This window comes from Cricetulus griseus, chromosome 7, assembly GCF_003668045.3.
Source record: "Cricetulus griseus strain 17A/GY chromosome 7, alternate assembly CriGri-PICRH-1.0, whole genome shotgun sequence".
In the NCBI taxonomy this organism is placed as follows: Eukaryota; Metazoa; Chordata; class Mammalia; order Rodentia; family Cricetidae; genus Cricetulus; species Cricetulus griseus.
This window is the reverse complement of record NC_048600.1, coordinates 99,440,591-99,454,235: the sequence shown is the minus strand read 5'-3', so window position 1 is coordinate 99,454,235 and position 13,645 is coordinate 99,440,591. Positions and strand designations below refer to the sequence as shown.

The following is a 13,645-nucleotide window of genomic DNA, read 5'->3' as shown; positions in this document are numbered from 1 at the left end:
ACCAAAGGACAGTAAGTAAGTGCTGGGAGTCAACTGAAAGTCTTAGGAGTTCAGATGAGGAAAATGAGGGTAGTTATTTAACAATTGGGAGGGTGTCGGGCTAAGTGGTTCATACCTTTAATCCCAGCCCGGGGTGGGGATAGGGATGTAGGTCATTGCTCAAACACTTGCTGAGCATGTGTAAGCCCTTGTGTTAGTGCCAAGGAACAGAAACCAAGAAGGGGAAAGTAACAATCTGCAGGTTGAAGGATTTCATAGATGACTCTTCAGTTCACTAGTGTAACAGCAAACCACTCCATCTTTGACATACTGTCTTACTAAATTCCTAACACAATTTGGAGTCTGCTTTTTGTTTCTTTTTAGTTTATTTTTTGATGTTTCCTTTTATGTCTGTCCAGTGCCTGTGGAGCCAGGAGAGGGCTATGGAATCCTAAGTACTGGAGTTAGAGATGGTTGTGAGCTACCACATGGGTTCCCAGAATCAAACCTGGGTCTTCTTCAAGAGCAGTGCATGCTCTTAACCACCGCCCCACCTCTTCAGCTCCTGGAGTCTGCTTTTTTTGGGGGTGGTGGTGGTGGTTTCGAGACAGGGTTTCTCTGTGGTTTTGGAGGTTGTCCTGGAACTCACTCTTGTAGACCAGGCTTGTCTCGAACTCACAGAGATCCACCTGCCACTGCCTCCCCAATGCTGGGACTAAAGGCGTGTGCGTTTTTAAAACACAAAATTTCACAATGCATTTTTTTTCTTGGAAGCAGCTTAATTTTTTCATCATTATATTGACTTATCTATTGAATTGATAAATCAGAACTCTCTCCTTGTTACTGGGCTAAGGACTATATGACTTTTAAGTGTTACAAAAAGATACTTGTCAGCTGAGGAATTACCACTTTTAGATTATGCTACTAGGTCAAAGGTAAATTTATTTTTTATGATTACAAATTCCATCATTTTAGGAAGATTAAAAAATGAAAGCAAGGCAAACAACCAATCTTCTTTTGCTCCTCTAAAACTACCTCATGGTTTTGCCTTTTAGGGTCACTAGTAGTTGAGTCAAGTTTAGGCTACAAATAACTATGACCACAACATTATCTATCTATCTATCTATCTATCTATCTATCTATCTATCTATCTATCTATCTATCTATCTATCTATCTATCTTATAATAAGTATCTATAGGGCTGGAGAGATGGCTCAGAGCTTAAGAGCACTGGCTGCCCTTCCAGAGGTCCTGAGTTCAATTCCCAGCAACCACATGGTGGCTCACAACCATCTGTAATGAGATCTGGTGCCCTCTTCTGGCATGCAGACATACATGCAGACAGAACACTATATATATATATATATATATATATATATATATATATATATATATATATAATAAATCTTTTTTAAAAAATAAATATAATAGTAGAACATCTAATGGCCAAAAATTAATTTATCAAGGTCATGATTAACTCTTATCTTTGAGGAACTTTTATTTCTCGGGAGGAATAAAATGGTATATTAGATCCATAAGCCTTAGTGTTAGGTCGTTGTGATCTGGAGAGATTATCCACAGCAGATTTTAACATCCTAAGAAGCCTTGAATATCACGGAATACTGTACCAGTTGCCATGTGCCTTCTCACGTATTTTGGCATAGCAGTGGCAACTCTGACTCAGTTTGCACACACACACACCCGCCCCCGTCTTTAGATGTAACCTTGGGAAATTTTACTCGTGATAAGACAACTGAGGAAAGATGTTTCCTTTTCGTTGGTTGCGGACCCTTGCAAATTAACGTTCCAGTCGTCGGAGAACTGGCTGTCTAGGTTAGATCAGCCGTTTCCAAAAGTGGCCCCTGAGTTTTTTCCTTCAAGGAAACCTGCAAGATGTGTTCCAGGATTTCTCGCTGAGGTTGATGCCTTCCGGTGCCGCCGAGAACTTTGGGGGCGATTCTTATTTCGCAGGTTCCCATTGGACGTTACAGCGTCGACTTCGCACGATGATTGGCTGTTAATTTTCTGGCCTCGACATGTGATTGGCTGGCGTGCTCGGCGATTGGGCATCAGGAGCTGAGGGGCGGGAGGCGCGAATTTGACCGTGTGGAGCGGCGGAGCTGCAGCGCTTAGAGGGAGGAGTGGCGGTGGCGCGTCACCTGGCAGCGGCGTAGCAGCAGGTGAGGGAGAGCTTTCCTACTCCGGAACTTTCCTGGAGCGCCAGTGGCTCCTTTTCTCCCCGAACTGGAGCCAGCCGCAGGCGAGTGGGAAGGACGGCGCGGGGCAGGCGCCTGCAGTCCGGCGCTAGCGGGCTCTCAGGCTCTTGGATGTGACCAAATCACTCGGCCCGGGGCATCCTCTGCTGTGCTAGAGCTGGGGAGCCTGGGTAAGGAAAGCTGGGGAGCTTGGACCTTGTCCCTACCTTCTGTAATGCAGGCCTGGAAGTGGCCCCGGCCCCCGCAATACTTCTTGGCGGGAGACGGAACGTCGTCTTTTTTTTTTTTTTTTTTTTTTTTTTTAAGAGACAGGATCTCACCCGAACACTCCTCCCCCCTTTCCTGGAATTCGCTATGTAGACCAGGCTGGCCTCGATCTCACGAGATCCTTCCTCTGCCTCCTGATTGTTGGGGGTCAAAAATCTGTGCCACCACATCCGGAAGCTTGTTCTCTTATATTTTTGGTTGTGAGCCTAGCCGTTTTAATGGCGGAGCCATCTCTCCAGCCCTCGGAAACTTGTTTCTCTTTGATGCATTCTGTAAGGGAAGCTCCCAGGTTTTGAATGTTGTCACAGCTGCAGTCATAGATTCCATCTAAGTTAATTTTAGTAAAACAGAATTGAGTTCTTGCTTCACGTTAAGAAATTAATTAGATTCCACTAATCCTCAGAGGTATACAGATAGAATCAATGATTGGATACTTTTTCTAAGAATCTCTTATTTACTCGGGGCAGTTTCATACATGTAATGCTGTGTATCTTGATCATTGCCATCTCCTTCACACTCCCCTGAACCCTTTCAGATGCCCTCTTCCACCTTCATGGTGCCCCATCCACCCAGCGGATAAAGGCACAACCAGGCCTGAAGATCTCTGTTTAATTCCTGAGACCCACATGGTGGAATGAGAGAACCTACTCTGACTTCAGCAAATTGTCCTCTAACTTCCACACATGTCCCATGCCATGCGGGTCCTTCTCCTCCAGTAAATTAGATGATTTAAAAATTAAAAGAATTACTGTGGAGAAAGATACTTTCTCCCTTACAACGATTTTAAAATTAGACACATTGCAGAGAAGAATTTTAGAAGTAAATTGATAGGTCAAAGATACAACCTCTGCTTCTTGACTTCTTGCCTGCTCCTCTTCTGTGTGAAAAGGGGAAACAGGCATGTGCAGAATAAGAGAAAAAAGTGGGCCATGGGCTAGCAGAGCTGCTTCAGAAATCTGTGTTTCTGTAAGTTGATTACATGTGATCTACGTTGTCCCAGGAGCTTGTGCTTCATCTGCCAAGAACTGTGTGTTTTTACATTGTTTTATTTAACCTTTACAACAATCCTGTAGGGGTGATCCTGTTACTATTCTTATTCTGTACCTGAGGACATGGAGTTCTAGAAAAGTTAAGTGATTTGCCTAAAGTCACATAACTAATGCATCGTGGAGTAGGAGTGCCAATCCAGATTTGTCATGTACTCCGGTACATGATCTTGACCCTGTGATTTACTTATAAAACTAAGAAAGTGTTTTTGTTTCCATTACTTTTGTTTATATGCTTATGCCAGTTTTTATTATCAGACTTCTGTTCTATTGCTAGGTGTCTGGCTTTCTTTGAATGACATTATTTCAGTATTTTAAACTATAAATACTTTTTTTGTGTGTATGGGTGTGTGTGTGTGTATGTATGCCAGGTAAATACAGCTGCTTTCAGAAGCCAGATAAGGGTGTGAGAGCCCTTGGAACTGGAGTGACAGGCATTTGTGGGTGCTGGGAATCCAGCTTAGTTCCTCTTGAAGAGCAGTGGGTGCTCTTAACTTGTTGAGCCATCTCTCCAGCTCCTCAATATTGATGTTACTGTTTCTGTTCCAGTGAAGTATCTGAAGTAAAGAAGAAAGCACAATGTCCTCAGTGTCTTCTGAATACACCATTGGTGGGGTGAAGATTAACTTTCCTTGTAAAGCTTATCCAGCACAGCTTGCTATGATGAACTCTGTAAGTATTTTTACAGCAGTTAAGATTCCAACTATACATTGATTTTGTAACTATTCTCAGGTACCAAATGTTGGTTGATACTTGTTGGATTCATTTGGAAGAGCATGTAATTTTAGGAAAGTAGTATTGATAACTCCTAAGCTGTATATGGTTAGCATATAAGGAAGAATATCTGAAGCCATTCTCAGTTCCTTTGAAACTTTGATTTTATTCTTTCTCTCTCTCTCTGTCTCTGTGCGTGCATGTGTGCATGCAAGTAGTTTGCCTGCATGTATATATGTGCACCACGTACATGCATGCTGTTTGAGGTGGCCAGACAAAGGTATTGGATACCCTGGAACTGGAATTACATATGGTTGTGAGCTTCCATGCTGTGTACTGAGAATTGAACCTAGGTCCTCTGTAAGAACAGAGTCTGTAATTGATGAGCCATCTCTCCAGCCCCTCTAGGGGATTGTCTTAACTGATGTGAGGAGACCCAACCCACTGTGGGCAACACCATTCCTCAGGCAGGGAGTCCTGAACTGTGAGAGGTGGAAAAATAGACCTAAGCACAAGGAAATGAAGATGTGCATTAATTTCTCTGCTCTTGACTAAGGTTGCGGATAATTGCTTTAAGACCCTGCCACTGTGACTGCTCTGCTCTGATGGACTATCACCTGGAATTGTAAATAGAAAATATATTCCTTTTCCCATGTGTTGTTTTTTTGTTAAAGTATGATATCACAGCCACAGAAATGAAACTAGAATAGTGGTGGTAGGGATGATCACTGAGCTTCATAATGCTAGGCTCCTACTCTTCCGCTGAGCTGTATCCCTAACAACTGCTTGTTTGTTTTTGTTTTTGTTTTTGTTGTAACTTTATATTGAATATGTCCTAATTGGTTGTTAAATCATTTTAATTGCATTATGGCATTTTATTGTATGGCTAGCATGATCTGTCCATTTTCCCGCTGGTTATATTTAGGTTGCTCATAATCTCTTGGAATTAGCAAAAAATTGATACTATGAATCAATTCACACATATTTCTTGTGTTTACGTAGGAAGGGTTTAGGGTATGTGCTTAGTGATGGACTTAGCGAACTTGGGCATCTTCCTTTTACATTTAAAATTTTTCTCTAACTTAATTATTTATTGATTCTTTGGGAGTTTCACAACACGTACCTCATTCCTCCCCCAAAGCATCTCCCCAAAAGACCCCCCCCAAAAAAAAATCAACTCAAGAAAACAAACGAAAAAACCACCTTACTCCTCTGTCTTTCCAACACTTCTTTCATCCTTGTGGCATTGAAAGCTGCCGTGTGTCATGCAGTATACCTTTGGTCCAATCAGCCCCACCAACAATATGCTGATTGCACTGAGTCATTGGTCTGGTTCAAGGTCTCTGGTACACCATCATCACTGAACTCTCGGATATCCTGCTGTTGCCCCGAGTCATGTAGATCCTGTGGTTATTGTTTCACAGGATCAGTCCCCTCAAGTACTCCTGCTGGTCATAGATGGGGTAGATGTTAGGGTTAAAACAATTAGTACTTACGTTAGTGGTATTACTAACTTTTTCTTATACATACGTGTATTAGTATATTACAGTCCCTTTTTTCTTTGTTTTTCTAGATTATTTTTATGTGTATGAGTGTTTTGCCTGCAGATATGTCTGTGTACCAGAGGCCTGAGGAGGCCGGAATAAGGAGTTGGATCTCTTGGAACTGGAGTTAGAGGTGGTTGTAAACTGCTTCGTGGCTATGGGAATTGAACCTGAATCTTCTGTAACAGTAACAACTGCTCTTAAATGCTGAGCCGCCTCTCCAGCACATATTACAATTTTATAGAAATAGTTTGTGCTTGTATAATTAAATATAAGTTGCTTATTTAATTTTTTTTGTGTGTGTGTGTTTGACGTGCTTGTAAAACCAATAGACTGTCTAGATTTAACAAAATTCCAGTTCTCCCCTATGCTGTTGCTGTGTTTCCTGGGGTGCGTCCGAACTCTTCTGTGCTATTCTATTCAGTTCTTATTCGATGGAGCGAGATCTGATAAAGTAATCGTGTATTGTTATCTTTTTAAAAATTGATTTCTTTGCCCACAGATTGTCAGAGGACTAAACAGTAGTCAGCATTGTTTGTTGGAGAGTCCCACAGGAAGTGGAAAAAGTTTAGCCTTACTTTGTTCTGCATTGGCATGGCAACAATCTTCTACTGGTAAGTAGTTCTTATGAAAAATTATTTTATTTATTTTGTGTGTGCATATATGTCTAGTAGGCATATGTCCTATGGTAGGGACGTCAGAGGACAAATTGTAGGAATCACTTCTCTCCTTCCACCATGTGGATCCAGCATATTGAACTCTGATCATCAGGCTCAGTGGCAAGTGTGTCTATACCTGCTGAACAATTAGGCCAGCCCCAGGTAAGTTCTTGACATCTTCAGAACTTCAAGTTGCTAGTTGGGACCTGAGAAAAATACAGTATAATACACTTTCTCTAGACTGGTTCAAACATTGTTCAAACAAATCAGTTAAACCAAAATAATCTCTGTCAAGACATTTCTTCAAGATGCATCATCTGTGCCAGGCAGGGTGGTGCACATATATAATTCCAGCATTCAGGAGCCAAAGGCAAGAGGATTGCCACAGTTCAAGGCCAGCTTGGTCCACTTAGAAGTTTCAGGCCAGCCAAGGCTATATAGCAGCCCCTCCAAAACAAAGCATTGTAAGTCTTTCAAGAGAACTGGAATGCATCAAAATTATTTATTAAATAATATTAACACAATTTAGTCCTTTTACTTTACCATGCAGAGTGTATGTGAACATTTTAGATGTTTGGAGTTCTTATGAAAATAAGTAGATGATAATTTGTATCTAAGAAATAGGAGCTGGAGCTCTGATGATGCTGATATATATACTAAATGCTTGAATATATCCTTGAATATATTTGCTTATCTGACTTTTATAACATTAAAATGTGGAATATATGAAGAAGAAAACATATCAAACTGGAATAGTGGTATATGCCAGTATGCCTAGTACTTGGGGGACTAAAGAGGAGGACAGTGAGTTAAAAGCCAGCCTGCGCTATATAGCAAGCCCCTAGCTCTAAATAAATAAGTAAATAAAAGATACTTATTGCTCTACTTGTTTGAATACCAGATAAGTAGAAGCTCATTTCTGTTATGTCCTATTATGTTAATTGCTGCCAGAGCTACAAAATGAGACCTTGTCTCAAAAAGTAAATTTGGTGGGACTGGGCATGTGCCCCTGCATTCCTAACACAGGAAGCTGAGGCCAGAGAGTCTAGAGCTTAAAGGAAGCCTGGGATACAGCAAGAATCTGTCACGAAAAACCAAACTTGGCCAGGCGGTGGTGGCAGATGCCTTTAATCCCAGCAGTTGGGAGGTGGAGGCAGGCAGACCTCTGTGACTCTGAGGCCAGCCTGGTCTACAGAGCAAGTTCCAGGACAGCCAGGACTGTTTCACAGAGAAACCCTGTCTTGAAAAAACAAACAAACAAACAAACAAACTCGAGTCCTGGGCTAGGGGTGTAGCTCAGTGATGTAACACTTTCTTAGCATGTATAAGGTCCAGGGTTCAGTACCCAGAACTGCCAGAAAATAAAGAAAAATGTATATACCCATATAACAAAAGGTCCCGGAGTACTGATTCCCATTGCACCCCTTTCCAATGGTGAGTATTGGACTTAAATGTTTTTGTAAATTCCTACAGGCAATCCTGAGTTAATGTTTCTGTTTGTAAAAACTAGGTTTTGAGGCAAAAATCTATTTGTAATTGTTCCATGTATTTGCTCATAGAGCTTCTGTATGATTGTTTTTTATTAGAGTATGACATCATCTGGGTAAACACAAAATTGCTATTAATATTTACTTGATGAAAAACTTTTAATTTTTTAAAAAATATTTATTTTTATTTTTAATTACATGTGCATGGGTTTATGTAAGCTGCTCACAGAGGGCAGAAGAGGTTGTTGGATGACCTAGCCCTCGAGTGATGGGGGGGTTGTGGATTTCCCCATGCTTATCCTGGAAACTGAACTTGGGTTCTCTGGGAGAGCAGGAAGCGCTCAACTTCAGCCATATTTCTAGCCCTAAGACTTTGTAATCTTTTGAGACAGGGTTTCTCTTTTTGCTTTGGAGCTTGTGCTGGAACTTGCTCTGTAGACCAGGCTGGCTTCAAACTCACAGAGATCCGCCTGCCTCTGCCTCCCGAGTGCTGGGATTAAAGGCGTGTGCCACCAACACCCAGCAAGACTTCGTAATCTTAATAACAAATCTGAAATATAGTATTGAATATTTTTCAGGTATATAAGTAGATAAGTATGACAAAGTATTAGGAGAATGTGAAGTTAATCACAGGTGTATATATGGGTATAGATGCATTGTTAAAGGAAATGTTTGAGCTGACCTCTAAAACTGGTGACCTGACTTCAATCCTTAAAACCCACCTCGTGGAAAAAAGACAACTGACCCTGCAAGTTATCTTCTGACCTCCACGTGCACACTGTGGCATATACACACATATGCATACATGAATGTAATAAAAAAGAAATGTTTGTGTTACCGATAAATATGGTAACAAGGGGTGTGCAAGATGGCTCCGAAGTCAAGATGCTCATTACCGATCTTGATGACCCGAGTTCCATCCCTGGAACCACAGGGGAGAGGCACAAATTGTCCTCTGTGCTCCACACACATGCCATAGTGTGTGTACCCGCTTCCCGACAGAAACACTGACAAATAGTGAAATAAATACTGCTAAAAAAAAAGTAGAAATTTTATGATCTTTTGGCTGTCCGTTTTGGTTGTTATTGGTGTCAGTCAGCAGCCATCAGAGAGACGTCTTCTTACAGTAGATGAACTGACATAGAGATCTACAACTGGACGGTGTGCAGAGCGAGACACTTTAGAGCACTCAGTCCTAACTGGGATGTCTTCATCAAGCACCTCACCCTGAGGCTCGTGGATCTGTGTGGAAAAAGAAGTAGAAAGATTGTTAGAGCCAGAGGAGATAGATGACTCCAAGAAAGCAGTGTCTTACAGCTCCAGCAGAACTGATAGACATATAAACTCACAGTGACTGTGGTAGCATACAGGTTCAAGCCAGGAATCCCAGTATTGACAACGACAAGTGGACATGAGCTTTCACCCCTGACCAAAAAAGCTATCTGCAACTGATAATCTGCTCGCAAAGGAAAAAATAGTTTCCTTCAATGGAGTCTCACTGAGTATATTACACATGCTTCATGGTAGACTACATGCCCAGGAGTAGTTCGCCAACACAAAACGAACTCAATAATACTTGTGTAGACTTTTTGTCTCTTATTGCTTTATTTAGGCATTTTTTTCTATCTTACTGGTCTTTTGAGTGCATATTTTAGTTTACATTTTTGTGTGATTTTTAAATGTGTGTGTTTATGGAATGTGTTTATGTAGTTTATGTAGTATGTGTTTATGTAGTCAAGTGGATGCAGAGGTGGGGAGAGCTGAGAGATGATAGCATCATCAGTATATATTGTATGAAAAATATTTTCAATAAAATACAATAAAAAGAAAAAAGTTTAATGATAGTTATCTGGGAAATGTTTTTGTGTTACAAATGAGTAAACAATGTCATCAGTATGTTTAAAATTTTTTTAGTTTGTTTTCTTTTCCTTTTCTTTTTCCTTTTTGGTTTTTTGAGACAGGGTTTTTCTGCATAGCCCTGGCTGTCCTAGAACTTGCTATGTAGTGGAGGCTGGCCTCTGCCTCCTGAGTGCTGGCATTAAAAGCTGTGGGCAACCTCACCAAACCTGAATATTTCTATCTGAAATAGAAATATAATGTGAGCCTGGATGTGGTGACTCACATCTTTAACCCAGAACTCGGGAGGCAGAAGCAAGTGGATCTCTATGAGTTTGAGGCCTACCTGGTCTACTTGGTTCCATGCCAGCCAGGGCTTTGCAGAAAGACTTGTCTCAACAGACAAACAAACACCCTAAAAAGTAAATAAAAATATAAGTATAATGTGAACTGTGACAATCCTTATCTTTAATATTTAGGATACTGAAATTTCAAATTCTTCCTATAGGGAAATAGCAGTAATGAAGCCCCTTTTGCTTAATTCCGAAATAAATCTGAATATAAATGAATACAAGAGTGGTTATACTTTTAATTACATTATTAATCTTCATTATTATGTTTTTATAGTTTATACACTGATAACATTTCTGAACACATTGCAGGCATAGCTTTTCTCTTCTATCCTGATTTGATACTGTAGATAAGGTTCAGGTAGATTGTTTCTCTTAATTTAATCTTGTAACCTGGGAAACTTCCAATCCTTGGTGAACTGAGGTGGTTGCTTACTTAGCTAAAAGGAGAATTACTGTCTATAAGTTATATTGTAAATAGAGGGGTTTTTTTTTGTTTGTTTTTTTAGGAAAGCCGGTGGATGAGGGCTTGAATAAAAAGCTTGAGGTGCCATCATCATGCTGTTGTGCATGCCATTCAAAGAGCTTTATGTACAGCAACACGGACATGGGTACTTCCCCTCATTTCAGTAGTCCAAGCAAACTGTCTGAGAGAAATGGCTCTTCACCACCCTGTCAAGGTAAATTATATGCTGCTTTTGTCTGTTGAAATCTGTATTGGATCCTTCCTTACTTATTACTACTCTGAAGCTTAATTCGGATACATTTAGCTAGTATAATTAATTTTTCTGGAATTCCTTTTTTTAAACTTAATTTATTTTGTGTATATATTTGTCTGTGTATGTCTCTGTTTCCTTTGTATACCTCACAGCCTTGAAGACCCTGGGACTGGAATTTCAGGTCCCCTGAAATTCTTTATTTAATTACATTTATCTTTGTGTGTGTGTGAGTGTGCGTGTGTGCATGCGTGCGTGCGTGCGTGTGTGTGTGTGTGTGTGTGTATGGGTATATGTGCCACTGCACTCATGTGGTTGCCAGAGGATAACCATGTGGGTCCTAGCTCAGGTCATTGGTCCTGGGCACTGAGCCTCTCTGAAATCCTTTAAATTATATTTATTTTCGGTGCTGGTTATGAAACTTGAAGTATGTAAAAGAATGTGCTTTGAACTGAACAATGTGCCCTAGTGGAATAATTTTACCATATTATTGACTGTCCAAAAACTTCTGGGCTTTTTTGTATTCTCACTTCTTTGGTTTTTTTTTTTTTTTTTTTTAACTTTTTTGGTTTTTTGAGACAGGGTTTCTCTGTGGCTTTGGAGGCTGTTCTGGAACTAGCTCTTGTAGACCAGGCTGGTCTCGAAATCACAGAGATGTATTCTCACTGTAATTACTGAGATATTTCGCTGAGTTCACCCCTCCCCACATTAGTCTTTCCTCTGTGTTGTCTTCTGTCACATTGATGCACTTCGCTTCCTTATGGAAGTAGAGTTATATATATGGTCTTATGTTGGTCTTGGTATTGTATTGTTGAGAATCTATTGCTTTCATTCTTTCACTTCTGTATATTATTTCCTTGTATTGATATACCAGGATATATTCATTTATTCTATAGTTGTCAGATAATTGAGTTGTTTCCATTTTTGTTTAGTAAGAGGAATTTTCTTGTTTGTATGAGTACAAATAGATTTTTTTCTATTGTATACATACTTAGGAATAGGATGGTTATAGCATGTACATTTTTATCAGCTGTAGTAGATATTGCCAACAATTTCCCAGTTTTTGTGATCTTTCCTCTAGCCTTCCCTCAATAATGCAGGCATACCTTACTTTATGGTACTTTGTGTGGATACTGTATTCTTTTCAAATCAAAAGTCTGTGGTAACTCTTAATTGAGCAAATTTGTTGATTGTCGGCTGACTTTTCTTTCCCACTTGCCAGTTCTCAAATAACTGACACAGAGATTTAATATATAAATTATAAACGTTCGGCCCATAGCTCAGGCTTATTACTAACTAGCTCTAACAATTTAACCCATTTCATTTTTCTTTTCTTTTTCTTTTATTTTTGGTTTTTCGAGACAGGGTTTCTCTGTGTAGCTTTGGAGCCTATCCTGGCACTCGATTTGTAGACCAGGCTGGCCTCAAACTCACAGAGATCCACCTGCCTCTGCCTCCTGAGTGCTGGGATTAAAGGCTTGTGCCACCAACTCCTGGCTCGTTTTTCTTTTTATTTTATGTGCATTGAAGGTGTCAGATCTTGGGAGTTACAGACAGTTGTGAGCTGCCATGTGGGTGCTGAGAATTGAACCCGGGTCCTTTGGAAGAGCCACTGAGACATCTCTCCAGCCCAATCCATTTCTATTAATCTATGTATTGCCACATGGGCTTGTGGCTTTACCTGTCCTCCAGCATGTCTTACTCCCTTATGTCTCTTGGCAACCTCTTTGACTCCATCCTTCCTCCCAAAGTCCTTAGTTTGGTTTTCCTGCCTAACCTTATCCTGTCCAACTATTGGCTAGTCAGCTTCCCCATCCCCCATCCGAGACAGGGTTTCTCCAGGCTTTGGAGGCTATCCTGGAACTAGCTCTTGTAGACCAGGCTGTTATTGAACTCAGAGAGATCTGTCTGCCTCTGCCTCTTGAGTGCTGGAATTAAAGGCGTATACCACCACCGCCCAGCAGTCAGCTTCTTTATTAAACCAATTACAGTGACATATACTCACATAGTGTAAAGGAATATTCCACATTTGATGCCATTTTTTTTCTAAAAGCATTTTTTTTTTAAAGCAGTAAGGTGTTTTTTAAAATAAGGCATTACCTCTGCCTCTGAGGTTAAAGATATGCATCAAGATATCCAGCAAGATATTTAAAAAAAAAACTTTTTATTGCCCAATTTACTTTTTACCATAAATACAAAAACATTTCAAGAAACATGCATTTAATAGGGCTCATGTTCTATACGGTATACTCTATTACCTGGTTTTAGAAATACAATTGTAAGGGCTGGAGTGTCACTCAGCTGGTAGAGCAGTTGTCTGGCATGTGAGAAGCTTTAGACTCAATCTTTAATACAAAGGATGCTGACAAAATATGCAAATTGAGCCCCTCAAGACACAATCAATGTTATTTCACTTCTATGAAAACCTTACCATTCCTGTCCTGCTGAGTGTCATCATGTTCTTTAGACTAAAAGTGCTCACATGGTGACTCACAACCCTGTGTAAACCTGGTTAAGGGAATCCCACACTTCCTTCTGGCCTTTACAAGCACTGCATTCATGTGGTACAAATATACAGACAAAGCACTCTTACACATAATGTTTAAATAAACGAAGCCTTAAAAAAAGACTAGGAACTGTACCAAAAACAATGTAGTTCAGAAAATTAACCTACCATGTACTAAGAAAGAATAATAAGCTCAATACAAAACAATAAAAATCATATTATGGCATATAAAGAAAACTTCTGTCTTCATTTTTTTTGTTGTTGTTTTTAATGGGTTTTATGGAAAAGTCTTTTGGATCATGGAAGAGCTGGGTCTTTGATCCCT

At 40.1% G+C, this 13,645-nt stretch overlaps 1 protein-coding gene across 3 annotated transcripts in view; it reads left to right on the top strand.

The window, feature by feature from the left end:
- The first annotated feature begins 2,051 nt into the window (after positions 1–2,051).
- Brip1 (BRCA1 interacting protein C-terminal helicase 1) overlaps positions 2,052–13,645 on the top strand; it is a 128,615-nt gene continuing 117,021 nt past the window's right edge. For 2 of the 3 annotated variants that reach the window (XM_027426376.2, XM_027426373.2), the window contains exons 1-4: positions 2,052–2,159; positions 4,058–4,180; positions 6,269–6,380; positions 10,608–10,778. In XM_027426376.2, coding sequence (XP_027282177.1) covers positions 4,088–4,180; positions 6,269–6,380; positions 10,608–10,778 — 376 coding nt within the window. In that variant the 5' untranslated portion in view covers positions 2,052–2,159; positions 4,058–4,087. Of the gene's footprint in view, positions 2,160–2,179; positions 2,366–4,057; positions 4,181–6,268; positions 6,381–10,607; positions 10,779–13,645 lie in introns of those variants that run through there. The other variant, XM_027426374.2, reaches the window with a different exon arrangement.